This window comes from Pistacia vera, unplaced genomic scaffold (genome assembly GCF_008641045.1).
Source record: "Pistacia vera cultivar Batoury unplaced genomic scaffold, PisVer_v2 Contig733, whole genome shotgun sequence".
NCBI classification, from domain to species: domain Eukaryota; kingdom Viridiplantae; phylum Streptophyta; class Magnoliopsida; order Sapindales; family Anacardiaceae; genus Pistacia; species Pistacia vera.
In genome coordinates this window covers 158,649-186,416 of record NW_022196594.1, presented here as the reverse complement: position 1 = coordinate 186,416, position 27,768 = coordinate 158,649, and the positions used below count along the sequence as shown (strand labels likewise).

Genomic DNA, 27,768 nt, shown 5'->3' with positions numbered 1-27,768 from the left:
TTCTGCAATAATGCCCAAGTCAAATCCATAAATACACTGGACAAAAAGACATAAAGTAATAAAACAAAATTTGAGAGAAGGTTTAATACGTTAAATTAAATCTCGATAAAAGCATTCGACTTTATCTAATCTAATTGTGATCAATATTTGATTAACTTATTCAAAATTATTATAGAAGATAATTCATATTTTTATCATTTCAAGGAACTCTTGAATGTATTATTCAAGAGATTTTGAGTTTGAGTCTTTCTTCGGTTGTTAATACGCATAACTACTAGAGTTTTTATCTGATCGATAGTTTCAATATCCTCGAAGATTAGTTAAGATACACGTAAACTTATCCGAATACATTTGATGATAAAACAAAAAAGTTTATTCAAATTCCATATGATATTCAGTTTTTAAAATATTTTTATCACAAATCACTTTTTTTTTTTTTTCATAAACCAACCTTATATAGTTATATATGTTGATTTTTGATCAAAAGTTCAAAAAAAGTATTTATCAGAAATTTGAGCGAACCTCCTGGGTGGTTTGTAAAATCGGCTCTTAATTGTCTTGCATTAGTGCTACTTCTGCTCTAATCTCATGATTTGACAGACAAATTGCAAACAGATACCATTAATTAATTTATTTCTATTCTTTTGAAAGCCATTACAATTTCCTACAATCACACACCAAAAGATAAATAACATGACGGCAATACACGCTGCCACAATACAATTCCATGAAAATTAATACAGTACATTACCACTCACGAAACATGCTCATTAGAAATGAACTTATTACACACAAATACTAGCAGAAAATAAATCAAGGGTAAAGCTCAATGAGAGACCTTAGACCTAGTATAGGAGTTATCTTATAGTGAGTGAAACCAGCTTCTAAGAAGAGCTTCTTCCACTCTTCGACACTCCGTTCTTTGCCGGTGTTGAACAGAGACATCATTAACATGTCGAAGCATAGTTGTGTCTCCGTTGACTGCTCACTTTGATCTTCCATTCCGATGGCCAGGTCTATTATTATCACCTTCCCTCCCTTTTCTTTGCTTGGAATTGCTTCTCTACACCTTTCTAATATCTTCAAGCTCTCTTCATCACCCCAGTCATGCAAAATCCACTGTATATTTTCCCATTATTAATTTATATATTCACTGTTAGTCGCTGTTAAAAACCTATAATCTGAATGCAAATCAACATAGCTAGTAGTGAAAATGTTATGCTATGAATTATGAGAGTAGTTCTCTGCAATTTAATTTGATATGGCATTGGTAGGGTAGGAATGCTGGATACAAATAAGAATAATAATATAATATAGTGTGTATGTCACACTGTATGACAAAAACTAATTAAGATTGATTTTAAATTAAGCATGAAGAAACTAAATTAATGGAAAATTACGTACAAGTGTTTACCTTGAGTAAGACTGCATCAGCCGAAGGTATTGCCTTAAACATGTCTCCTCCAAGAAAATTCAAGTTCTTAGTCCCCTGCAAATTATCAACAACATGTGGGAGATCAAAAACAGTGCATTGAATCTCTGGAAAAGCATTGGCTATGATTTCGGCCATAGTTCCAGTGCCACCACCCACATCAACCAGAGACTTCAACCCCTTAAACACCTCTCTATGGTCTTCAATCAAAACTCTCGCTACCAGCTGAGAGTCACTGACCATGGCATGATAAAAAGTGTTTTTAAATTTAGGTTCATCAGCCACACAACCCCAAAAGTTTTTCCCATTAGTTGTTTCAAATGGTGTGGAATCATCATTCTTGAACCAAGCGCTCAAGGAATGGAAGGGACTAACTATGAGTGGATCAAGAATGAGAAACACAAATGGTGCAGCCCTGAAGGGTGCATCCTTAAGGAGGAGTCGAGAAGAGGGTGTGAGAAAATACTTGTCTTCTTGGTGATCAATTTTGCCGACTTTTCGTTGAGAAAAGAAGCCGGCAAGAACTAAGACACGCATAAGACGGTGAATGCCGTGGGCTTTATTTGGGTTCACGCCAAGTGCGGAAACGATTTGGGAAAGAGTCATGGGTTGGCCATGTTTGTGGATGATATCTGGAATGCCCAGTTGAATGGCGCATTTCAGAGACATGCAATTTACATAGTTCAATGAATAATTCCACACTAGAGCTTGAGCTTCAAGAAGCTCACTAGCACTCTCAACAGGAATCGAACCCATAATTAATATTGAAGGTGATCGATATGGAAAAATCTTAGACCCTGATAATTCTGCCAGGAAAGAACTCTTCATATATAGTAGTTGATGGTAGTGTAAATGGGGAGCTTTAATGGTTGTTGAAGATGTGACATATTTTACTGAATCTCACTTTTTGTTTAACGAGCATTAGTAGAATTGTTCCTTGTCTTTCACGTGGATGTTAATCAAAATTAAGATCAATAATTAATTATTTCTAGATCATTTTCGGATCCTTGCACCAGATTTGGAATTTTAGTGATTTCTAGTAGGGTGTTCAAAAAAATGTAAAAGTCGAACTGAATCGGTAACTGAATAAAAAAATCAGTTAGCCAAAAAACAATTTGATTGCAATTCAAAAAATTAAATTTTCGGTTCGGTTATTGGTTTGGAAAAAAATAAAGAACAGTTAACCGGAATCGGTTTTTTGAACTGGTTATATATATAAATATAAAGCGGTTAACTGAAACCGATTTTTAGAACTGGTTATATATATATATTAAATAAAAATAAATATTATATATTAAATAAAAAATAATAATATTTTTAATGTATTGTTAGTATTGGTCAATGATATGTATGAATGTTTAATTTTTATTTGGATATGTATTGTTTATGTTTACAATTTAATTTAGGAAAAAATAAAAAAAAAGTTTTATAAAAGAAAAAGGGAAAACTAGCTCAAAACCGGTTTTTCTGCTAAACTGGTTCGATTTTGGTTTCGAAATTTTTTTGGTTCAAAAAACTGGTTAACCGTTTTTTAACACCCTCAATTTCTATCACAGGTATATATGTAGGCATATGAGAAAATGAAGAGGATACCAAAATTGTCCAAGTAAAACGGAACTCAGCATGATTTATGCTTCTATTATTGTTTTTAGATACTAATATAAAATAATAATATTATATTTATATCATTTTTTTATACTATTTTTATTATATTATAATATGACATATGTTATAATCACATAAATTTTTAATTATTTTTAAATTTTAATATTATAATAAAATTTATATAATTATAATACATATTATATTGTAATAAAAATAGTGTAAAAGAATGATATAAATATAGCTTTATTCAATACAAAATGCCTACGGTTGTGCAAATAAGAGAGAAATTATGTAATAATTATTATATATAAATTTCCACTAAAATGACGGTCTGGACCTTTATCGATGGAAACCATAGTGAAGCTCATTAATTGAACACTGTATGTGTCAGTTCATGCATGACAAATGATGGGATTAGGATAAGAAAATGCTAGACCCATATAAAAAAGATTATACAGTAATATCATTAAAAAAAAAACAGAAAAAAGGAAAGAGAGATAAAGAAATCATGAAAATCAATGAGAAAAATTGACTTTGTATGCTCGTTTATATGTATTTTTTAAAATTAGCCCTTGCTCTTAGGATAATGATGACGTTCCTCCCTTTAATTTTCTTCAAGATATTTTGAAGACTATTTAAGCCATTAGAGACTAGAGAGGGCATTGAAAAGTATCTGGAGATTATTTTATTTATTTTTTTCTGGTAAGTTCTGGAGATTTTTTTCTCTCCTGTCATATCAAATGGGAATGGGAGCCCATATCCATCTTTTTACAGTCTTATTCTCTTTCCTTCAATCTTTCATCTTATCTCCTTAATCATATTATTGTTATAAAGTAAAAATAAGTAATTTTACATGATAACTTTATTGGTCGATTCATCCACGTGGCAATCAGGATGAGGGTCGAATGGGGATTGAAAGAGGGGCATTTATCTTCCTTTATAATATTTTTCAGCTGGGCCGTGAATCTTAACAAATCTCCTGTGTCTGTTCCTTGGCCCATTGCTCGATCTTATTTATTTATTTATATATTTTACCATCTTTAACATGTTTTTTAAATAAAAAAGATTTACCATATGTAGCCAGTGACATTAATTAATATTTTTGACCATCCAACGGGGAAAAAAAATACTGTTTTAATTTTTAAAATGACATTCATGTGATTTATATCTAATTTTCCTTTGGTGGCATACTTTTTATATAATAATTAAATTATGTGGTTCAAGCCCATTTATCAAGTAAATTATGGATGAGGAAGATGGGAAAGTTAACTATCATTTAGTGGCACGATGATAAAACAATAAAATGTGTTTTATGAGCTCTCGAGTTTGAGTCTTCTCAAATACTAATAAAAGTGATCATTGAGACTCTTATCAAATCGACAGTTTTAAAGCCTTGAAAGATTAATTGAGATATACGCAAACGGGTCTGAATATCCTTAAGTGATTAAAAAAAAAAAAAAAATTAGATAGGGCAAGTTGAGCTTTTAAATTTTAATTAAAAAAAGATAAGGGTGATTTATTATGATATAAATGTACCAGATAAAAATTAAGATCAATCTTATATCTGGTTACAGTAAAAATGAAGAGTCAATTCTAGCTACTTCATCGCACAAACACATAAAATATATATATTATAGTTCATGTAGGGCTTGGGCATTTTTGGTGCTTAGTGCTTACACGATGCTGCTATGACACTATAAATTATATGTATAGTGTCACTTAGTCAAAAAAAAAATCAATAAACAAGATTTGCAAGATCTCGTCTGTGATAAAATGCCCTTAATAAATTCTAACTAATTATTTGACGCACGTTAAAGAAAAGATTACAACTAAGCTAACAGCAAAAGTCACAAAATTATTGTAATATTTAATTACCTGTCCAATCTAATTTATACATCTTTAACTCATTGTTCATTTCATATAAGTTAATTGATATAGAAAGTTTGGTGAGCAAAGAAGCGCAATCAAACGATTAACTCATTGTTTTTGTCCATTTCATAAAAGTTAATTGATTGAACTTATTAAATTTGATATAGAAAAGATGCACTCTGATGATTGGACCCGTTATCTAAAATGAGTTAAACGTGCGTATCAATTACTAAGAGTAGTGCATCGAAATGACCTCAAGGCCGACCGATTCGACGATCCGTGTGGCTCCACTTTTTTTTTTTTTTTTTAATCTAGTCAGGGTGGGACTGTAATGATCTCCATAACAGTCGTATATAAGTCTCATACATATTTAAAACTCTAATTAATTAATTAATAACTAAAGTATTAGATTGGTTTTGTCATAAGAATTCACATAATATTAGGATAGTTATTGATTGTTTCACTCATAACTTATATTATGAATAATGTAATGTATAAAAATCAATCATACAAGTTGATGTAGATGAGTTTAAACTGTTTCTTGAAAATTAATGTGACAATCCTATATGTTAACAAATTATTTTAATTTATCTCTAATTTTAAGACATTCAGTTATATTTAAATATATCAATTTGTCTAAGTAAGTTTGTATATATTCTATTAATCCTTTTTACTACAGCATACTATTAATTATATAAATTAAGTAGATGTATATGGAGATCTTTTCAATTATTCTAATATTAATCCTAATATTTGTGAATAAAGGGATCTTGGATCATTAATGGAAAACAAAAACTCAAATCAGTAATTATTGCTTGAATTTATTTCATATAACATTTCCACTCATTAGAGGGCATTAATTAAATTAAAAACACAGATCTAAAATAAAATACTTTTTTCCCACAGAGCACTCTTTAAATATTGCAAAATAATAGACACTCTGATCACAAACCAGAACACGTTTTCATGAAAAAAAAAAGTAGCCAGCTTCTCAAGGATAAACCTCAATGAGAGACCTTAAACCTAATATTGGGTTTATTTTATAGCGAGTGAAACCAGCCTCCAGGAAAAGCTTGGCCCATTCTTTCTCATCTCGCTCTTTCCCTGAAACCAACACCATCATCAGCATGTCAAAGTAGAGTTGCGTTTCAGTCGACTCATCATTCCCTTCTTTCTTCTCTACCAACATGTCTATTATAATCACTTTCCCCATCTTCCCGTTGCTTGTAATCGCTTCCTTACATTTCTTCAGAATCTTCACGCATTCTTCATCGCTCCAATCGTGTAATATCCACTACTTATCAATCACCACGTCAGTAAAATTTTTCAAACATGAAACAACAACTAATAAATATTTTCAAGGATAGAAAAAATATTACGTTGAAGAAGAGACTGAGAGTAATAACTTCAAAATTACCTTAAGTAAAACTGCATCTGCAGAAGGAACAGCCTCAAACATATTGCCGCCGGCATATTTGAGATTGTCATGGCTTTGCATGTCAGCAACCACATGTGGAAGATCATATACAGTGCATTCCAAGTTGGGAAAAGCTTTAGCAATGGCCTTAGCCACCGTTCCAGTGCCACCACCAACATCGATCAACGACTTCAGCCCCTTGAACACATGCTTACACTTATCAATCACCACGCTAGTAACTAATCGGGCATCACTAGCCATGGCTTCATTGAAAAGATGGTTAACCTTTGGCTCTTTCTCAGCATACTCCCAAAATTTCTTCCCGTGAGCTGTATCGAAAGGAGTAGAATCACCGTTTTGAAACCAAGTGCTGAGATGGTGCCATGGTGTTGTCAACACAGGATTGAGCATAGCCATAAGAAAAGGACTTACACTCAAGGGGTTGTCCTTAAGGAGGAGTAGTGAAGAAGTGGTGATAGCATAAACGTACTCTTCTTCTTCACCATTTTCACTAACTTTCTGTGATGTGAAGAAACCAGCGTGAGTTAAAATACGCATGAGGCGGTAGACAAAGAGGGTTTTGGAGGGGTGAACTGGTAAGGCAGTAATCAGCTGGTTTAGGGTCATGGGTTTTCCATGGTAGTGGATTGCATCTGGTATGCCTAATTGAATAGCGCATTTAAGAGACATGGAATTTATGAAGCTGAAAATGTGGTTCCAAACATGAGCTTGAGCTTGGAGAAGCTCGCTATCATGTTCTCCATTCACCAAATGCATCTTTAGGATCTATCTAAGCTTATTCCTAGGCCCCTTATAATTGTTTGTGTGATTTGTGTAAGATATTGAGGTCTCTATATAGCAATGTTTTAGTAACCGACCCACCCAGGAAGCGACCCAGAAAAGGAGTTATCCAGGAAAATGTACTGAAATTGTAGACATGCAACATGCATTTGAGAAAATATCGCATTTTAATTATGCACTACATATAATGTTATTTTTTTGTTGGGATATTGTAATTGGTTTTTCTGTTTTGATGTAAAATTGTATATTTTTAAGAAAATTATTTAATAAAAAATATAATTATAAATAAGAATAGAATTATAAGCCTTTATCAGAAATTGAATTATAAATTCTATTAAAAATAAAATATCTCATATGATAATTTTAAATATAGAGTTGAGAACTAGTTTAAAGTTATGAGAGAATATGAGAACATAAAGTATTTAATGTAAGGTTATTAAATACTATCGATAAAGTATTTTAGAAATTGAGATTATTTTTATTTTAATTATTAAGTTAAATATGGTTAAAAATTAAAATTATTTTTATTCTATTAATTTTGTATTAGGTTGATGATGTTATGTATTGATATATATTATGTTTATGAAATTATAATAAATTTTTTTTGTTTGTACGTAAATATCGTAGATAATAAGTGGTATAGCTCAAAGTTGCGAGTTTAGAAGATGTGTTATTTCGAGATGGTAAATGCGCAAAAGAGATGACCTACAACAAGTTCAAGTTGTTAAATGATGGTGTGGACCCTTTATCCATAGAAGCCATACTGAAGGTCATTAATTGAATACTGTATGTGTCAGTTCATGAACGACAAGTGACAGTATTAGGATAAAGATGATGTTTCTCTCTTTAATTTTCTTCAAGATATTTTGAAGGCTACCTAAGCCTTTAGAGTGGGCATTTAAAAGTATATGGAGATTTTTTTTCTCTCATATCATATCAAATGGAATGGGAGCCCATATCCATCTCTTTTTACACTTTCATCCTTCTTCAATCTTTCATCTTATCTCCTTAATCATATTATCATTATAAAGTAAAAATAAGTAATTTTACATAATAACTATGGCAATCAGGATGAGGTTCGAATAGGGATTGAAATAGGGGCAATATAATATCTTCTTTTATAATAATTTTCAGCTGCGCCGTGAAACTAACTCTCCTCTGTATGTTCCTTGGCCCATAGCTTCATATTATTTACTTATATATTTCATCATCTTTTACATGTTTTCAAATAAAAAAGATTTACTGTTTTAATTTTTAAAATGACTTTCATGTGATTTATATCCAATTTCCCTTTGGTGGGGTACTTTTTATATAATAATTAAATTATGTGGCTCAAGCTAATTTATCAAGTAAACTGTGGATGAGGAAAATCGGCAAGTGGACTCTTAAAATTTTAATTAAAAAAAGAGTAATACTAGTCTTACAAAGAAAAAAATAAAGAGGACATACAAAGATAATTTTTACTCTTTATTTTTATGATTTTTCTTACTCTTTCTCCCTCTTTTTCTTTTTTTTCTTTATTTTTTTCTTTCTGATATCACTTTATAATTTTCTTTGTATTGTCTTTATAAGGATAATATTTTCCTTAAAAAAGATATATACAATTTAAAAGAGGTCACTCCTTATTATATAGATGTGCCAGATAAAAATTAAGATCAATCTGCCTATATAGTTACAGTAAAAATGAAGAGTCACTGAAATTTGTCAATTCTTGTTACTTCAATGCACAAATACACAGACACACATATATATATATATATATATTCTCGACTTCTAGTTCATGTAGGGTTTTGGTGCTTAGTGGTTACACGATGCTGCTATTTTAAGATTTGCAAGATCTTGTCTGTGATAAAATTCCCTTAATAAATTCTAATTAACTCTTTGACGCACGTTAAAGAAAAGATGACAACTAATCTAACACGAAATTATTGTGATCTTTCGCAATATCTAATCAACTGTCCAATCTAACATAAAAGTCCCGAAATTATGATCTTTCGCAATATTTAATCAACTGTCCAATCTAACATAAAAGTCCCGAAATTATTGTGAGCATTCGCAATATTTAATCAACTGTCCAATCTAACATTGAAAGTCCCGAAATTATTGTGATCTTTCACAATATTTATTCAACTGTCCAGTCTAATTTGGAGATCTTAACTCACTGTTTTTGTTCATTTCACAAAAGTTAATTGATATTAGAAAATTTGGAGAGAAAAGAAGCACAATCAAACTATTAACTCATTGTTTTTGTCCATTTCATAGAAGTTGAAAATGTATTTGTTTAGTAATTAGAATAATATTTTAAAAAAAGTTAAATTAAGTTACAATGGTTAGATCTTTGATAATAAATTTAACTATTTTCAATTAGATATATGATAGATCTTGTTAGAAATGGACAGATCTACATAAGAGTCTAATGGTGGCTATAATGGAGACTGTAGTGGCTTGGATGGATGATTTTTTTTGGGTTAATTTTAAAACTGTTATTGAGAAAGATGATAGTATTTTTATTAATTTTAAAGCTTTAAAATTTTTGAGTATAATATAATTAAATTTTAAGAATATTAAAATGTTTTTTTTTTTTAATATAAGATAATAGGTTTTAATAGGGAAACATACACAACCTAACTGATTGAATTTATTAAATTGATATAGAAATGATGCATGATGATGATTGGACTGGTTATCTAAAATGAGTTTAAACGTGCACATCAATTATTAAGAGTAGTGCATCGAAGAGTAATACTACATGCACCGAATGACGTAATAAAATCCTGATCGTTGATTAATTTTAATTTAATATCAATCGACGATCAGGAATCTATCACGTCATTCGGTGTATAAATTTGATATATAACTTTCGATGGCTGTGCATCGAAATGACCTCAAGGCCGACTGATTCTATCTGTGTGGCTCTACTTTTTTTTTTAATCTAGTTAGGGTGGGACTATAATGGTCTCCATAACAGTCGTATATATGCAATAATTAAGTCTCATACATATTTAAAACTCTAATTAATTAATTAATAATTAAAGTATTGGATTGATTTTGTCATAAGAATTCACATAATATATTGGGGTAGTTATTGATTGTTTCACTCAGAACTTTTATTATGAATAATGTAATGTATAAAAATTAATCACACAAGTTGATGTAGATGAGTTTAAACTGTTTCTTAATAATTAATGTGACAATCCTATATGTTAACAAATTATTTTAGTTTATTTAATTTATCTCTAATTTTAAGACATTCAGTTATATTTAAATAAATCAATTTGTCAAAGTAAGTTTGTATATATTCTATTAATCCTTTTCACTACGTTGCATCTTCAGAATAGTATTAATTACATAAATTAAGTAGATGTATAACAATTGTATGGAGATCTTTTTAATTATTCTAATATCAATCCTAATATTAGTAAATAAAGGGATTTTGGATCAGTAATGGAAAACAAAAACTCAAAATCGGTAATTATTGCTTGAATTTATTTCATATAACATTTCCACTCATTAGAGGGCATGAATTAAATTAAAAACACAGATCTAAAATAAAATACTTTTTCTCCACACAGAACTCTTTAAATATTGCAAAATAATAGACACTCTGATCACAAACCAGAACAAGTTTTCATGGAAAAAAACTAGCCAGTTTCTCAAGGATAAACTTCAAGGAGATATCCTTAACCTAATATTGGGGTTATTTTATAGCGAGTGAAACCAGCTTCCAGGGGAAGCTTGGCCCATTCTTTCTCATCTCGCTTTTTCCCTGTAACCAACACCATCATCATCATGTCAAAGAAGAGTTGCGTTTCAGTCACTCATTATCCCCTTCTTTCTTCTCTACCAACATGTCTATTATAATCACTTTCCCCATTTTCCCGTTGCTTGTAATCGCTTCCTTACATATCTTCAGAATCTTCACGCATTCTTCATCGCTCCAATCGTGTAATATCCACTTCTTATCAATCACAACGTCAGTAAAATTTTTCAAACATGAAACAACAACTAATAAATATTATCAAGGATAGAAAAATATTACGTTGAAGAAGATATTGGGAGTAATAACTTCAAAATTACCTTAAGTAAGACTGCATCTGCAGAAGGAACAGCCTCAAACATATTGCCTCTGGCATATTTGAGATTGGTCATTGTTAGGGTCAAAAATCGTCCTTGGCCTAAATAGGAGAACGAGACTGAATGAGGAAGAGACCAGGCCCAATCCCGATGCGGCCCCATTCGGATTAGGCCCATTTGATACGAGATACAATCGGCCCAAACCATCAAGTCTGGGCCTCCAAATCCCAGTTCACTTCCTGGACCTATGAGCAAGTCCAGAGCCCACGGCATCCACATATCACTTTCCTATTCCAGATCAGTCTCCTATTCGAGGTCACCTTCCTGTTTAGGTCACTTTCCTACTCGAGGTTACTTTCCTGTTCGGGATTACCTTCTTATTCGAACACTGGTAAGACAGCTCACCACTGCCCTAATTCCTCTAGGGTTTGTATCAGAGTCACACTACTCCTACTCCCACCAGGACTGGGAGACCAGACAATCACTATATAAGCAGAGGTCAGCCCTCTCACAAGGGAGATTATATTATATTACACCTTCACACCCGAAGCTCCTACTTGAGAGCTTCACATCACTGCCGTAGTCATAGTCCCCAACTAGACTTCCGGTAATGTCTCTACTCCCTAGCCCTTACTATACTAGCTTCTTTCAGCCTTGTTGACTTGAGCATCGGAGTGCCTACGGCAAACACCACCTGGTGTTTCCCGTTCGCTTCATGCTTGTTTCTCTACGTGTGCAGGTGCAGCGGATCACTAGTGGCCTCAACCTCACGGGATCAGACCCCCCTTCCATACAGGTAGATTTTTACATCTACAGTTTGGCGCCCATCGTAGGGCCTCTAGCAATCATTCAACTCGACGAACCTTGCTACGTAGAGGAATTTTTCATGGCTGACCCTTCGGACAACGCTAACTCCGGCCTCGAGGCTAGACTAGAGGCTCTGGTCGCTCTCTTGCAACAAAATTCAGACAAGATGGCCGCACTGGAAGCCGAAAACAATGCACTCCGGAGCGAAAACGCATCCATCATGGCCGAAAACCAGTCTCTTAAAGAGAAGGTGAGTCAGTTCTATGATCTGGAGCTTCTGCCTTGCCAGGTACCTCCCAATTGATTCCGCGCCCCAGTTCCATCCATGCAACCTTTCCAAACCCCAGAGCACAGACCCTCGGCCTCCGGTAAAAGGCCACGTCCATTAAGTTCATCGGTGGTCGACGACTCGATCCTGACTCATGGAGGAAAGGATCTGCCAACAGAATGCCATTCATCCGGTCCACCCCAATCTCGAGATCAAGACGCCTAAGAGACAGAGAGCCCACACCTGCAAGACCAACCCATTCTTACCATCCAGCCTCACCTCCAGTTAACCATCCCCACACAAACACCATTCGGCTCGGCTCACCCTCACGGGTTGAACGGCCAACCCAACCAAACTATAGCACTCGAGCCCACCCATCCTAACAGATCGAACGAATATCAAACAACCCCCTTGACCATTCATGTAGGGCGAAAAACCAAATCAGTTACCATGGGAGTCATCCGACCAGAGGGAATGAACGGAGATCCGGGTTACCAGGGTGTGCACGAAGGAATGATCCACCAGACTATACCGCGTGGGATGACCCAACGGAATATGCCAAGGACGAATGCGATGGTTGACCCAGTCAAACGGGATGACCTAGTGGTATCCCCTTCTCCTATGAAACAGGTACTGGCCAAGAGGCTGGCTAATGTAGAGGCAGTGATGAGGCGCATCCCAGGAATGTCGGTCCCGACCAAGAAGAGCAAGCCTCACTGTTACGCGGATTCACCCTTTGTGGACGAGATCGCCCTAGCCGACATGCCCCAGAAGTTTACTATTCCCAGCATGAAACGCTACGACGCCACAACCGACCCAGATGATCACATAGCCTCATACAAGTAGCGGATGTTCACTGTCTCAATATCCCGAGCGCTGAGGGAAGCCTGCATGTGCAAGAGTTTTGGTTCAAGCTTATCCGGTCCAGCACTCCAGTGGTACACAAATCTCTCGAACGGTTACATTGACTCATTCACTCAGCTCACCGACACCTTTGTGGAGCAGTTCGCCAGCAGCAAGAAACTCGAGATGCTGTCGGTCGATCTATATAGAGTATACTAGAGGAGGGGAGAGCCACTAAGAGAGCATGTCAGCAGATTCAACAAAGAGAAGATTTGCATCCCTTCTTGTAACCCTGAGACAGCCATAGACGCCTTCAAAAAAGGTCTCTTCCCGGATGGCGAACTATACAAAGAATTGACGAAGCTAGGTTGCACCATAATGGAAGACGCCTTGGCCAGAGCAACGATTCAAATAAGGTGGGAGGAAGATGAGATGAATCAGGCAATTCACGCCAGGTATACTGAATGCAGAACGATAGGAGGCCAGAGCTCAGATCGATGGTAGGCCCTACAAGGTCACCAAAGAAGCAGGGAAGGGTGCCTACCTGCTCCAAACTCCCAAAGGCAAAGACATGAGCAACAGTTGGAACGCAATCCATCCCACATGCTACTACTTTTAGGTGAAATCAATCTAAATATTTGTTGTCTTTTCATTTTTTATTTAAAAAGGATGAGTGGGCCCATCCACTGCCTTCATAGACAATCGGTCTCACGACCTGAATTCAATGAAGCATTATTCAGCAACTGATACCTTCGAATCAGCCTTGCCCGATTCATGAGCTTTCACACTTCGGATTGGCCCTACTCGATCCACGGATTTGCATCTTCGGATCGACCCTGGTCGATCCACGTAATTACACCTTCGGATCGGCCCTGCTCGATCCACGGATTTGTATCTTTTGATCGACCCTACTCTATCCATGTAATTACACCTTCGGATCGACCTTGTTCGATCTACGGATTTACATCTTTAGATCGACCCTGCTCGATCAAATGTTTATTACACCTTCGGATCGACCTTGCTCGATCCACAAATTTGCATCTTCGGATCGACCATGCTCGATCCACGTAATTACACCTTCGGATCGGCCCTACTCGATCCACGGATATACATCTTCAAAATCAACCTTGCTCTATCAAATGTTAATTACACCTTCGGATCGACCTTGCTCGATCCACTGATTTGCATCTTTGGATCGACCCTGCTCGATCCACATAATTACACCTTTTTCGGATCGGCCCTGCTCGATCCACGGATTTGCATCTTCAGATCGACCTTACTCGATCAAATGTTAATTACACCTTCGGATCGACCCTGCTCGATCCACGAATTTACATCTTTAGATCGACCCTGCTCGATCAAATGTTTATTACACCTTCAGATCGACCCTGCTCAATCCACAGATTTATACCTTCGGATCGACCCTACTCGATCAAATGTTAATTACACCTTCGGATCGACCCTGCTCGATCCACGAATTTACATCTTTAGATCGACCCTGCTCGATCAAATGTTTATTACACCTTCAGATCGACCCTGCTCAATCCACAGATTTATACCTTCGGATCGACCCTACTCGATCAAATGTTAATTACACCTTCGGATCGACCCTGCTCGATCCACGAATTTACATCTTTAGATCGACCCTGCTCGATCAAATGTTTATTACACCTTCAGATCGACCCTGCTCAATCCACAGATTTATACCTTCGGATCGACCCTACTCGATCAAATGTTAATTACACCTTCGGATCGACCCTGCTCGATCCACGAATTTACATCTTTAGATCGACCCTGCTCGACCATGGATTTGTTAGAGTAAGTGCCCTAGAGCCAATCATATTGTAGAACTGACTCTTTGTAATATGTTCATTAATCAATAAAAGGCTTTTTATTCTATATCGCGTAACCATTATTATTGCAATATGTATTGATATATGTCCTTAGAATGGTAGAGCCGTGACGAGGGTATCAAGTGTTTCAAATCTTGATAGTGAGAACCCTATGAGCACATATGTGGCCATTCTAGAAACGTTCGTAGCCCCAGTATTATTCTGAACTAAGGGCACGATAATCGGTAAGGCTATCATAGTGTTGAACGACCCTGTCGAAAGGCAGTGACTGATCTCACTCTTGTCAAGGTTGTTTGGTGACAACCTGGTGCAACACATGGGTGTTTGTTGTAGGCGATTACACCACAGCAAGTTCACTGGACTGACCCACCAGAGGATTCCATATGGATGGTAACCCCAGTGTCTATGGAACAAATCCTCTAACGAATGGTGGTGCATGTGATCCTTAGACTTAGATCACCGAGTGCCTTGTGCACCGATGGTATAGTTTGACACTAGCCTAACCATTTCTTTTCAGAGCTGTCATACGGTGGTGATTGGCTGCATCAAGGAGTGTATCAGACTATGTGGATTGACAGAGGATTTATCCCTCCCGGGTATGGGAGAAGTTATCTCACGGCGCAATTCAGTATATGGCAATGACACTAAACTTGTGGCCACAGTGGGATTGAGTTGTTGCTCTATCCAGTTTATAATACGGGTCATTGGTCCGAAACTGAATAAATAATCGAGAGTAACCGAAGGTTGACACTTATTTCTATGCCTTCGTCTCGTCGAGATAACGTATGATGAAAGGATCGAATTGCACGGTAACCATATCGTTGACAGGTACTACTTTGCTGAATCCGAATCTATCGGTGGCCATGATCCTTGCTAGGGCCAATCTTGGTCTGTGTATTAGTGAGACGATTAATTGGTGTTATCGCAATACTATACACTGCCGATATATGGAGAGCTAAGGGTCACACACATAGAAGACAATTTAAGATGCAAGAAAAAGAAGGCGTTTTCGTCTTTTAAGGCGAAAGGGTATTTTGGTAATTTCACAGTGCAATTAAATTTGCTGAGGTCGTAGCCTTTATTTAATTTGTTAGAAAATTAAATAATGAAATTACGTTAAATGTGTGTTCGCACATATTTAAATTATTATCATTATTGTTAAATGTTAATATTATTTATATATATTATATATTAATTGATTTTAATTGAGATGATGAAAATAATAAATCAAATTGGGATGTTTGGCAACATGGGGCGTTTGGGTTGGGCCCAAGCCTATTCCGTATGGGATTAGGGCAAATTGTTTTTTAAGTATAAAAGGAAAAGTGTGTGTGATTTTAAAAAAGAGTTTTTTTCTTTGTAAAACAAAATACACACAGCAGCCCTTTGCTTCTCCCATGGCAGTAACATCTTAAGCCTAAAAATCAATTTAATTGATTTTGTTTTCTTCTTAATCTTGAAGCCAAAGAGGATCTGCAAATCCCTCTTTGGTTCTTTTGAGATTGTCTTCGTGTGGACACGAGGTTCGATCCTACACTTGATCGGTAGCAAAACGTTTGACGACGAATTTGGAGGAGCCTTCAACGTGCGTTTGTTTCTCTTAACTCAGTTTTATATTTATGCAGATTTTATTTAATAATAATTGTTAAAATCATACCCTTGATCTTGGCTCTTGTAAACGATCCTGTTATTTTATTTTTCGTTTCCGCTGCGTATACGGGACCGTTTACTAACAGTGGTATCAGAGCCTGGGGTACTGAATTTTTCAATTTTATGTGTATGGTTGATAACATGTATTTGATGATATATGTTGCCATATTGAATCTGTGTAAATCTGTCTTGAAATATGTTTTTAAGAAACTGATTATCGATTAATTTAATTTGTTGATGATTTGCTTGTTTGGTTAATGCATGATGTTTTTGTTGAGATCAATGTGTTTGATTGATTGCAAAATCCAGTTAGAATGTTTTTGGTTGCTGTATGAACAGATCCGGAGCTACAGATCTGTGTACGCTCGCCGCGCGATATAAACCATCGCCGCAGCGATCGTCGTCGCCGCGGCGATATAATCCATCGCCGCGGCGATCGTCGTCGCTGCGGCGATATACTCATCGCTGCAGCGAGCGCACTTCCAAGTGTGCAGGGGTAAATGCAAAGTTTCAAAACTTTTGGACCAAACTGTAAATCTGCAAATTATCAGGGGGTAAATTGTAATTAACCCACAAATTTCAGAAATTGATTGTTTTTGAAATGTATGCTTTGTACTTGTTTGTATATTGCATGGTGCCCGGTACATGGCCTTAGACCTAAGGTGAATGTTTTAATTATTTTTGGGTTGTATGGTGTATTTTATTAAATAGGCCTGCGTGTCCTGCCTTTCTCCTCTTCTCGATGTACATTCTCTTCTCATCTAATTCCCCTCGATGTAAATCGAGGTTTTAAATTTATTGATGTAAAGAATTTTTATAATTATTTATTGTAAATTTAGAAAGATATTTTTGTATGCACTTGAAGTCGGCAAAGGACGAGGCAACCATACTTGAAGACTCAAGATTTTTATTACAGACCCCTAGGTGACCCACCGATTCCTCTACTCGAGGAATCGGTTTTAGTTGGGCCATGTACCGGCACATTTAATTTTGTTTAGAATGCATCTAAGGTTAATGTTTGATAACATGCCAACAATGTCATTCTAACAAGATAATAATTTGGTGAGACATTAAATAACAAAACCCTCAATTAAAGTATATTAAGTCACGAAAGCCTTCCATCACCATGGTTTTAATCAAACCACTGTTCGTCGAAACCTTGTTCGCCAAAGCGAAGGGTACACTTCTACCAGTGGAGGTTAAAATGCATTGGAGTTTTCCTTAATGGTGATGGGTCGACTTAAAATGACGGTTTTGCTTGTTCCCAAAGCGAAGGTTGATAACACTGCGTCATAGGCATAGTAGAGCATACACATATTGTGTGTACGTGGTGACATGTAGTGTCCACTCTACTGATACTGAAATCACACTTGAGGACGATGGCATGTACTGTCCATTGGATTGTGTGATTGGCTTGTTGGCTTTCTCACATTTGAGGTTGTAGTGGGAGCTATCAACTGGTGTGGATTAGTTTGTTGGCCACCTATCAACTCATTTTGGCTTGTTCGCCAAGCGAAGGTTTGAAATGGGCAGGATGGGATCTCGGTCCACTAGGAAAGTCAACGGGCTTTCCCGAGTTAATAGTAAGGGCTATTGGCTTGAGTAAAATAGTGGGAGCTTCGTTTAATAAAGACCTATTAAACAATAATAATGAACATGGTAATAACGTTATTTTTTCTGCACTTGTAGATTCACTTAAATTTGGCAAAATGATCCCAACATCACTGCGACAAATCATCGAACTGGGAGAATGGAATGGTGAAAATTTCGTTGACTGGTATAGAAGTATAAATAATATACTTCAGTCAAGCGATAGATTATACACCATTGAGCAAGCTCTATCACCAGAGCCTGCTGATAGTTCTATCCATAGACTGGGTATGTATATGTGAAGCAACCATGCAAACAAAATAACTAGATACATTGTGCTTGCATCAATGGCACCATTACTGCGACAGCAGTGCCAGAAAATGGTTTAGCTTCTATTCTTCATTTTCTTCGAAGAAATGAGAAGCATATGGTGTCTCGGTCATTATTCAGATGTAGGATGGAAGAGGGTACCAAAATTGGCGATCATATACTCAAGTGGATCGAGTATATGAACAAGCTTGAGATTTTGGGATGTGGACTTGGAAGGTTTAGCAATAAACCTAATATTACATCATTACCGGATTCTTATTCTCAATTTGTCTATGACTTTATTGAGAAAGATAAGAAGAATACCCTTTCCGAGCTTCTGGATTTGTGTGAGACTACTGAGTCAGGCATGAAAATGTCAGAAACATTGACGTTGGTTGAAGCCAACTCAAGTGAAAAGGAAAGGGCTCGAAGTCGATGGAAAGACTGTTGCAGAAAGAAAGGTGTTTGTCCTCACTGTGGGAATCCCAGTCACTGGAGGAAACATTGCAAGGCCTTCCTAGCAAAAGGGAAGAAGAATGTTACTTCTTCGTCAGGTATGTTATTGAGATTAACTTCTCCCATAAACATCTAGTTGACACAAGATGTGGTACTCAATTTGATTGATGTGTAGGAACTACGGTAGAGTATAATTGCTCGCCGAGGGAGAGGTGGACCTACCAGTTGGAAATGAAGCACGTGCTGCTACATTTGCTGTAGGATCTTATCGTTTGATTTACCGATGGACTTGTTTCTTGGAACTTGTGGATTATTATGTTTTTTTTTTTTCTAAATATATATTTCTGTGTCCACATAGGACAAATGAGAATATTAGTTTACTAATGTTTATTGTCCTTGAGTATAAATAATATTCTTTATGGAACTATTTCATAATATATGTTCTTAAGAAAGACAACAGGATAATCTCAAAAATGACTACTATGCCAACTTTGGCAAGTTGAGCTAAACATATCTGAAGGAATGTGGGATAGTATCACAACTCACCCCTCCTTATACACCCAACACAATGGAGTGTCAGAAAGGAGGAATATGACCTTACTTGACATGGTTAGGTCCATGATGAGTTTTAGTGATTTACCTGCATCGTTCGGGGTTATGCCCTAGAGACTGCGACTCACGTTTTGAACCGTGTGCCTTCAAAGTCTGTAGATAAGACTCCATATGAGCTATGGAGTGGGCGAAGAGCCAACTTGTCTTATCTAAGGATTTGGGGTTGCGAAGCTTATGTTAGAAATTGACTTCGAACAAGCTGGCCCAAAATCCTGTAAATGTATATTTGTGGGGTATCCAAAGGAGACCAAAGGATACTATTTCTATCACCCAGAAGAGCGCAAAATTTTTGTTACTCGATCTGGTGTCTTCCTAAAAATGAATATTTTCTAAGAAGTACTAGTGGGAGAAAAGTAGAACTCGATGATTCTAGAACCACAAGGCATACTAGATGAAGGCGGGATGATGTGCCACAAGAAGTGGTTAGCATCATGAGAGGTTACTCCACAACTTGTGGATCAAAGTGAACTACCTCAAGTGCACAGGAGCTACGTAGATCTGGGAGAGTATGCCATGAGCCCGAGAGATACGGTTATCTCGTGACTCAAGATGGTGACGTACTGTCACCAGACGATGAACCCAGAACCTACGAAGACCTATATCGGATCCAGATTCCGTTAAATGGCTTGAAGCCATGAATCTAAGATGGACTCCATGTACCAGAACCAGTGTGGTCTCTGGTGGAACCACCTGAAGGGGTAAAACCCATAGGGTGTAAATGGGTCTTCAAGAAGAACTGACATGGATGGCAACGTGCATACTTATAAAGCACGGCTGGTTGCCAAAGGTTTCAAACAAATTCATGGCATTGACTATGAGAAACCTTTTCTTCGGTTGCCATGATTAAATCCATCCAGATTATGCTTGCAATTGCTGCATATCATGACTATGGTTTTGGTAAATGGATGTCAACTGCTTTCCTGAATGGAAACCTTGAGGAGGATGTATATGACACAACCTGATGGTTTCGTTCTTGTAGTCAAGCTAAAAGTATGCAAGTTGCAGAGATCCATTATGGACTCAAGCAGCTTCAAGGAGCTGAACATTCGTTTTGATGAAGCCATAAAGAATTTGGTTTTATCAAGACGAAGATGAACCCTGTGTTTACAAGAAAGTGAGTGGGAGCGCAGTAGCATTCCTATGTTGTATGTCAATGACATACAATAGATCGGGAATGATATACCGAACTTGCAGTCGGTAAAGACTTGGTTATCCAAGTGCTTCTCCATGAAGGACTTAGGGAAACAGCCTACATCCTTGGAATAAAGATCTATCGTGATAGATCGTGTAGGTTGCTCAAACTAAGTCAAATACATAGACAAGGTACTGAACACATTCAGTATGAAAAATCCAAGAAGGGATTTCTTCTGATGGCATATTGTCATCCTGTAAGGATATGTGTCTTTAACCACACAATGAGAGAGATAGAATGAAGAGGATCCCACATGCTTTAGCAAGTGGATCCATCTTATATGTTCAATTGATATCTAATGTGCTTCAGCATTTGTAGTGGATGTCATCAGGCTCAAGTGAGCAATATGTTATGTACTTAGATTGATGTCTTATTTCATTCAGCACTAGTAGAAGATACAACTAACCAAGGAATGACACTGGGTGAGTGTCAATGGACTTCTTAAGTGCTTGAAAGGGCTTAAATATATATTTCTTGGATTTGGAGGAAAGATGAGCGCACTGTAAGAGAATACAGTAACGCATTTCCAAACGGAAAAGGATGATTATAGTTCGCAATTTGGGATTACACTTTTGTCTCAATATAACTGCAGTGAGCTGCAAGAGCTCAAATTGGTGTACTACGGATTCTACAATTGATGCTAAGTGTAACGCTTATTTAATGCAGCCGTGCAGGCGGTTTGGATCAAGATTTCATTACTGAACTTGATGTGATTTCAAGCATTGCTAATCCAGTATAGTTGTACTGCGATAACAATGAGCCATTGTTGTGGCTGAGGATACACGGTCTCACCAGTAATCCAACACTTACTTAGTTGATTCATCTGATCTGAAGGATCGATATGAAAGGGAATGTGCAGATTTGCAGAATACCAACCACCCCTATTAAAGTTTCTGTTGTAGCAGAAGCATGATGGGCACTTGGGTCATTCAATGTTGAGTGCATGAATGACGGCTATAGTGCACGCACTTGGGTCATTCATTGAGTGCATGAATGACTGGCTATAGTGCAGGCACTTGGGTCATTCAGTGTTGAGGGCATGAATGATTGGCTATAGTGCAAGTGGGAGATTGTTAGAGTAGATGCCCTAGAGCCAATCAATTATTGTAGAATTGACTCTTTGTAATAATGTTCATTAATCAATAAAGGCTTTTTATTCTATATCGCGTAACCATTATTATTGCAATATGTATTGATATATGTCCTTAGAATGGTAGAGCCGTGACGAGGGTATCAATGTTTCAAATCTTGATAGTGAGAACCCTATAAGCACATATGGTGGCCATTCTAGAAACGTCCAGCCCCGTATTATTCTGAACTAAGGGCACAGATAATACGGTAAGGCTATCATAGTGTTGAACGACCCTGTCGAAAGGCAGTGACTGATCTCACTTGTCAAGGTTGTTTGGTGACAACCTGGTGCAACACATGGTGTTTTTGTTGTAGGCGATTACACCACACAAGTTCACTGACTGACCCACCAGAGGATTCCATATGGATGGTAACCCCAGTGTCTATGGAACAAATCCTCTAACGAATGGTGGTGCATGTGATCCTTAGACTTGAGATCACCGGGTGCTTGTGCACCGATTGGTATAGTTTGACACTAGCCTAACGCAGTTTTTTCAGAGCTGTCAATACGTGGGTGATTGGCTGCATCAAGGAGTGTATCAAGACTATGGTGGATTGACAGAGGATTTATCACTCCCGGGTATGGGAGAAAGTTATCTCACGGCGCAATTCAGTATATGGCTGACACTAAAACTGTGGCCACAGTGGGATTGAGTTGTTGCTCTATCCGTTTATAATACGGTCATTGGTCCAGAAACTGAATAAATAATATCGAGAGTAACCGAAGGTTGACACTATTTCTATGCCTTCGTCTCGTCGAGATACGTATGATGAAGGATCGAATTGCACGGTAACCATATCGTTGACAGGTGCTACTTTGCTGAATCCGAATCTATCGGGTGGCCATGATGCCTTGCTAGGGGCCAATCTTGGTCTGTGTATTAGTAGACGATTAATTGTGTTAATCGCAATACTATACACTGCCGATATGATGAGGAGCCTAAGGGTCACACACATATAAGACAATTTAAGATGCAAGAAGAAAGAAGGGCGTTTTCTTCTTTTAAGCGAAAGGGTATTTTGGTAATTTCACAGTGCAATTAAATTTGCTGAGGTCGTAGCCTTTATTTAATTTGTTAGAAAATTAAATAAGTGAAATTACGTTTAATGTGTGTTCGCACATATTTAAATATATTATCATTATTGTTAATGTTAATATATATTTATATAATATATATATAATTGATTTTAATTGAGATAATGATGAAATTAAAATAAATCAAATTGGGTGTTTTGGCAACATGGGGCGTTTGGGTTGGAGCCCAAGCCTATTCCGTATGGGATTAGGGCAAATTGTTTTTTAAGTATAAAGGAAAAGTGTGTGTGATTTTAAAAAGAGTTTTTTTCTTTGTAAAACAAAATACACACAGCAGCCCTTTTGCTTCTCCCACGGCAGTAACATCTTAAGCCTAAAATCAATTTAATTGATTTTTGTTTTCTTCTTAATCTTGAAGCCAAAGAGGATCTGGCGGACTACGCAGGTTCGATCCTACACTTGGATCGGTAGCAAAACGTTCGACGACGAATTTGGAGGAGCCTTCAACGTGCGTTTGTTTCTCTTAACTCATGTTGTATATTTATGCAGATTTTATTTAATATAAATTGTTAAAATCATACCCTTGATCTTGGCTCTTGTAAACGATCCTGTTATTTTATTTTTCGTTTCCGCTGCGTATACGGGACCGTTTACTAACAGGATTTACACCTTCAGATCGACCCTGCACGATTCACGGATTTTTTACACCTTTGGGTCGACCCTGCTCGACCCACGGATTTATACCTTCGGGTCGACCCTGCTCGACCCACGGATTTACACCTTTGGATTGACCCTACTCGATCTATGAATTTAAACATTCGGATTGGCCCTGCCCGATCCACGGATTTAGACCTTCGGATCAGCCCTACTCGATCCACGTACTTACACCTTCGAATCGACCTTGCTCGATCCACAGTTTCACTTCTGGATCGGCCTTGCCCGATTCATGGATCCACACCTTCGATTGGCCCTACTCGATTTATGAATCTACACATTCAATTGGCCAGACCGAGTGAAGGGTTCTTACACCTCAAAATCGACAAGTCATCGACCCAACCCAACCAACATAGAGTTCACACGACTCAACCACTAGGCTGCACCAAAATCAGAACACAAGCATATGACTCAACTCCACCATCCTCACTCCCCAGGAACCAAGTATTGGATGTCCACTCTACCCGACCGACCGACCGACTCAACTCCACCATCCTCACTCCCCAGGAACCAAGTATTGGATCTCCACTCAACCCGACCGACCGACCGACCGACTCAACTCCACCATCCTCACTCCCCAGGAACCAAGTATTGGATCTCCACTCTACCCTACCGACCAACTGACCGACCGACTCAACTCCACCATCCTCACTCCTCAAGAACCAAGTATTGGATCTCCACTCTACCCAACCGACCGACCGACTCAACTCCACCATCCTCACTCCCCAAGAACCAAGTATTGGATCTCCACTCTACCCAGCCGACTGACCGACTCAACTCCACCATCCTCACTCCCCAAGAACCAAGTATTGGATCACCACTCTCCCTATGCCAACGACCGACCGACCGACCCGGTCTTTTCAAACTTTGACTATCACCACTCACCCCACCCCACGCCACCGATCAACACACAGACTTACCTGTCTAAAGATTCAATCGCCCTTCCTACCCGACCGAGCTAGCACATTGCATTAGGTCAGCTCCCGCAACGAAGCTAACACTCCCATGCTTCACGTCCAGGAGATTCTCCCAATCGGGGCGATTGGCTAGGAGCAGTCTAGCACTTGTTCACCCTCAAGGCGATCAAGCCACGGGGCCTCAACCATTCAGTCTTCCATAGCAGACGAGTGGGCAGCCATAGGTCAAAGGTTTGCGCATTTTGTTTGGCCCTTTGGCATCCAGTAAAGAGCGCCGTGGAATCACAAGCGCAAGTCTTACGGTCCAACAAGCTGGCCAAGCCGATTCCATCCCACTCGATCACCCGAGTACCCAACCGAACGAACCTTTAATTTAACATCGTCTCCAACTCATTCGACCCGGCATGCCAAGCGGATACCCTTGTCATGGGATTTTAGTTCATTTCTCCAGTCGACAGGACACACTGAACGAGCACATGAGCCCTAGAAGTCTCGTTATCTCAGTCCTTTCGACCCTTCACACCAATTGGGCACACCCTCTTGGGGTGATTGCACATTCCGGATCAGTTTTGATACTGAGCGACCCTTGACTACGAATCACCTACATCAAATTGGTTAGCTACGCTGACAATCGGCCATCCAAGAAGGGAGACCGAGCGCGCCTCGATCGCTTCCTACTCTCTGATTTAAGAAAAACTTAACTTAGAGAGTAGGGGGCAAACTGTTAGGGCAGAAAATCATCATTGGCCCAAATAGAAGAACGAGACTGAATGAGAAAGAGACCAGTCCCAATCCTGATGCGGCCTATTTGATACGAGATACAGTCGACCCAAACCATCAGGTCCGGGCCTCCAAATCCCAGTTCACTTCATGAACCTATGAGCAAGTCCAAAGCCCATGGCACCTACATATCACTTTCCTATTCCAGATTAGTCTCCTATTCGAGGTCACCTTCCTGTTCAGGTCACTTTCCTACTCGAGGTTACTTTCCTGTTCGGGATCACCTTCCTATTTTAACACTGGTAAGACAGCTCACCACTGCCCTAATTCCTCTAGGGTTTGTATCAGAGTCACACTAGGACTCCTACTCCACTTGGACTGGGAGACCAGACAATCACTATATAAGCAGAGGCCAGCCCTCTCACAAGGGAGATTAGATTACATTACACCTTCACACTCAAAGCTCCTACTTGAAAGCTTCATATCACTGCCGTAGTCACAATCCCCGATTAGACTTCCAGTAATGTCTCTACTCCCTAGCCCTCACTATACTAGCTTCTTTCAGCCTTGCTGACTTGAGCGTCGGAGTGCCTACGGAAAATACCACCCTTGTGTTTTTCGTTCACTTCACGCTTGTTTCTCTACGTGTGCAGGTGCAGCGGATCGCTAGTGGCCTCAACCTCATGGAATCAGACCCCCCCTCCGTACAGGTAGATTTTTTCGTCTATAGTCATGGCTTTGCATGTCAGCAACCATATGTGGAAGATCATATACAGTGCATTCCAAGTTAGGAAAAGCTTTAGCAATGGCCTTATCCACAATTCCATTGCCACCACCAACATCGATCAACGACTTCAGCCCCCTTGAACACATGCTCACACTTATCAATTAATCACCACGCTAGTAACAAATCGGGCATTACTAGCCATGGCTTCATTGAAAAGATGGTTAACCTTTGGCTCTTTCTCAGCATACTCCCAAAATTTCTTCCCGTGAGCTGTATCGAAAGGAGTAGAATCACCGTTTTGAAACCAAGTGCTGAGATGGTGCCATGGTGTTGTTAACACATGATTGAGCATAGCCATTAGAAAGGACTTACACTCAAGGGGTTGTCCTTAAGGAGGAGTTGTGAAGAAGTGGTGATAGCATAAACGTACTTTTCTTCATCATTTTCACTAACTTTTTGTAATGTGAAGAAACCAGAGTGAGTTAAAATGTGCATGAGGCGGTAGACAAAGAGGGTTTTGGAGGGGTGAACAAGTAACGCAGTAATTAGCTGGTTAAGGGTCATGGGTTTTCCATGGTAGTGGATGGCATTTGGTATGCGTAATTGAATAGAACATTTAAGAGACATGGAATTTATGAAGCTGAAAATGCGGTTCCAAACATGAGCTTGAGCTTTGAGAAGCTCGCTATCATGTTCTCCATTCACCAAATGCATCTTTAGGATTGTTGATATTTTTGTCAAACTTATGTTATGGTGACACATTTTGTCAAGTGACATTTTCTCTTTGATTATCTTGCCCATCAAGTTTATTTTGATTCATGATATTCTTGTGTGACCTAACTTTACATGTATCACAATTTCCTTATGTGGTCCTAAAAGGTTGTAAGACTTTGTCTGTGGTCCTCCAAGAAAGAGAAAAGATATGTTTGTGGTCCAACAAAAAGTTGGAATTCTTTTTGTCCTCCACGTGTTCAATTGTTAGGCTTATGCCTTTTGTTTTTTCCTTTCATGTGTGTGCACAATGGATGTGTGCTTGCACACTTATGTCAGACATATGCATGTTGCATTTCATTTTGCTTTTTCATTTCGTGTGTGCGCACACTTTTCTGCTGTGCTAACATTGCACGTCTGACTCACTTTGCACAAGTTGCGTTTTTATCTTTATCAGCTGAGATATTTTCTTTGCATCTTTTGTGCTGTCATGAGGACCACCCAATATCCTCTCGTGGTCCAGGGAAATAAGCTTTTTCCTTTTTTGGTTGTGGTCTGATAAAAGAGTAATTTATATATTTTTGTTCCTTCCATATTATGTTTTTTGTTATGTTTTATGCCTTATGAAATAATTGAGAAAAGATTAGGAAATTCCAGATTTTTGTTATTCTAACCAATGCTGCGTTTTTCAGGTTTTTTATGGAGTTAGATTTCTCGATTGCAAAAGTGTTCTTCAGAAAAAGTAAAGTAGACGAATCAAACTTTCTAGGAAGGTATTATGGACGAGAATCCAAGTTCGTTTGGGTCCCCATTAGTTGCAAAACTGAACCTGGAATCCTACTTGCGGAAGGATTTCCTGGCTGTGTATTGAGTCTTCGAATGGGCCTAACCGGAGCTTCAGATATCGAAAGCAGGTGATTCAAAAGCCCAAATTCATCTACACATCCAGGACTACAACTTTTATGAAGTGAACAAGCCCAGAAGAGGTTCTTTTACATTGCGAGAATCCTGGTGCAAGCTGGATTACGAATTAT

The 27,768-nt window shown here is 37.9% G+C and overlaps 2 protein-coding genes and 1 pseudogene across 2 annotated transcripts; all 3 read right to left on the bottom strand.

The window, feature by feature from the left end:
- Window positions 1–778: 778 nt before the first annotated feature.
- LOC116115212 (trans-resveratrol di-O-methyltransferase-like) lies at window positions 779–2,188 on the bottom strand. The gene is made up of 2 exons (XM_031401372.1): window positions 1,415–2,188; window positions 779–1,119 (listed from the first exon to the last, which is right to left on the bottom strand). Exons 1-2 carry the CDS (start codon window positions 2,186–2,188, stop codon window positions 814–816), a joined length of 1,080 nt encoding a protein of 359 aa, XP_031257232.1. The 3' UTR covers window positions 779–813.
- Window positions 2,189–5,714: 3,526 nt separating this feature from the next.
- Window positions 5,715–7,125, bottom strand: LOC116115214 (probable O-methyltransferase 3). Its single transcript, XM_031401374.1, has 2 exons — window positions 6,324–7,125; window positions 5,715–6,200 (listed from the first exon to the last, which is right to left on the bottom strand). The coding sequence occupies exons 1-2, from the start codon at window positions 7,098–7,100 to the stop codon at window positions 5,898–5,900; spliced, it is 1,080 nt and encodes a 359-aa protein (XP_031257234.1). The 5' UTR covers window positions 7,101–7,125; the 3' UTR covers window positions 5,715–5,897.
- A 3,679-nt stretch (window positions 7,126–10,804) lies between these two features.
- On the bottom strand, window positions 10,805–26,737 carry LOC116115211 (annotated as a pseudogene).
- Between the last annotated feature and the right edge of the window lie 1,031 nt (window positions 26,738–27,768).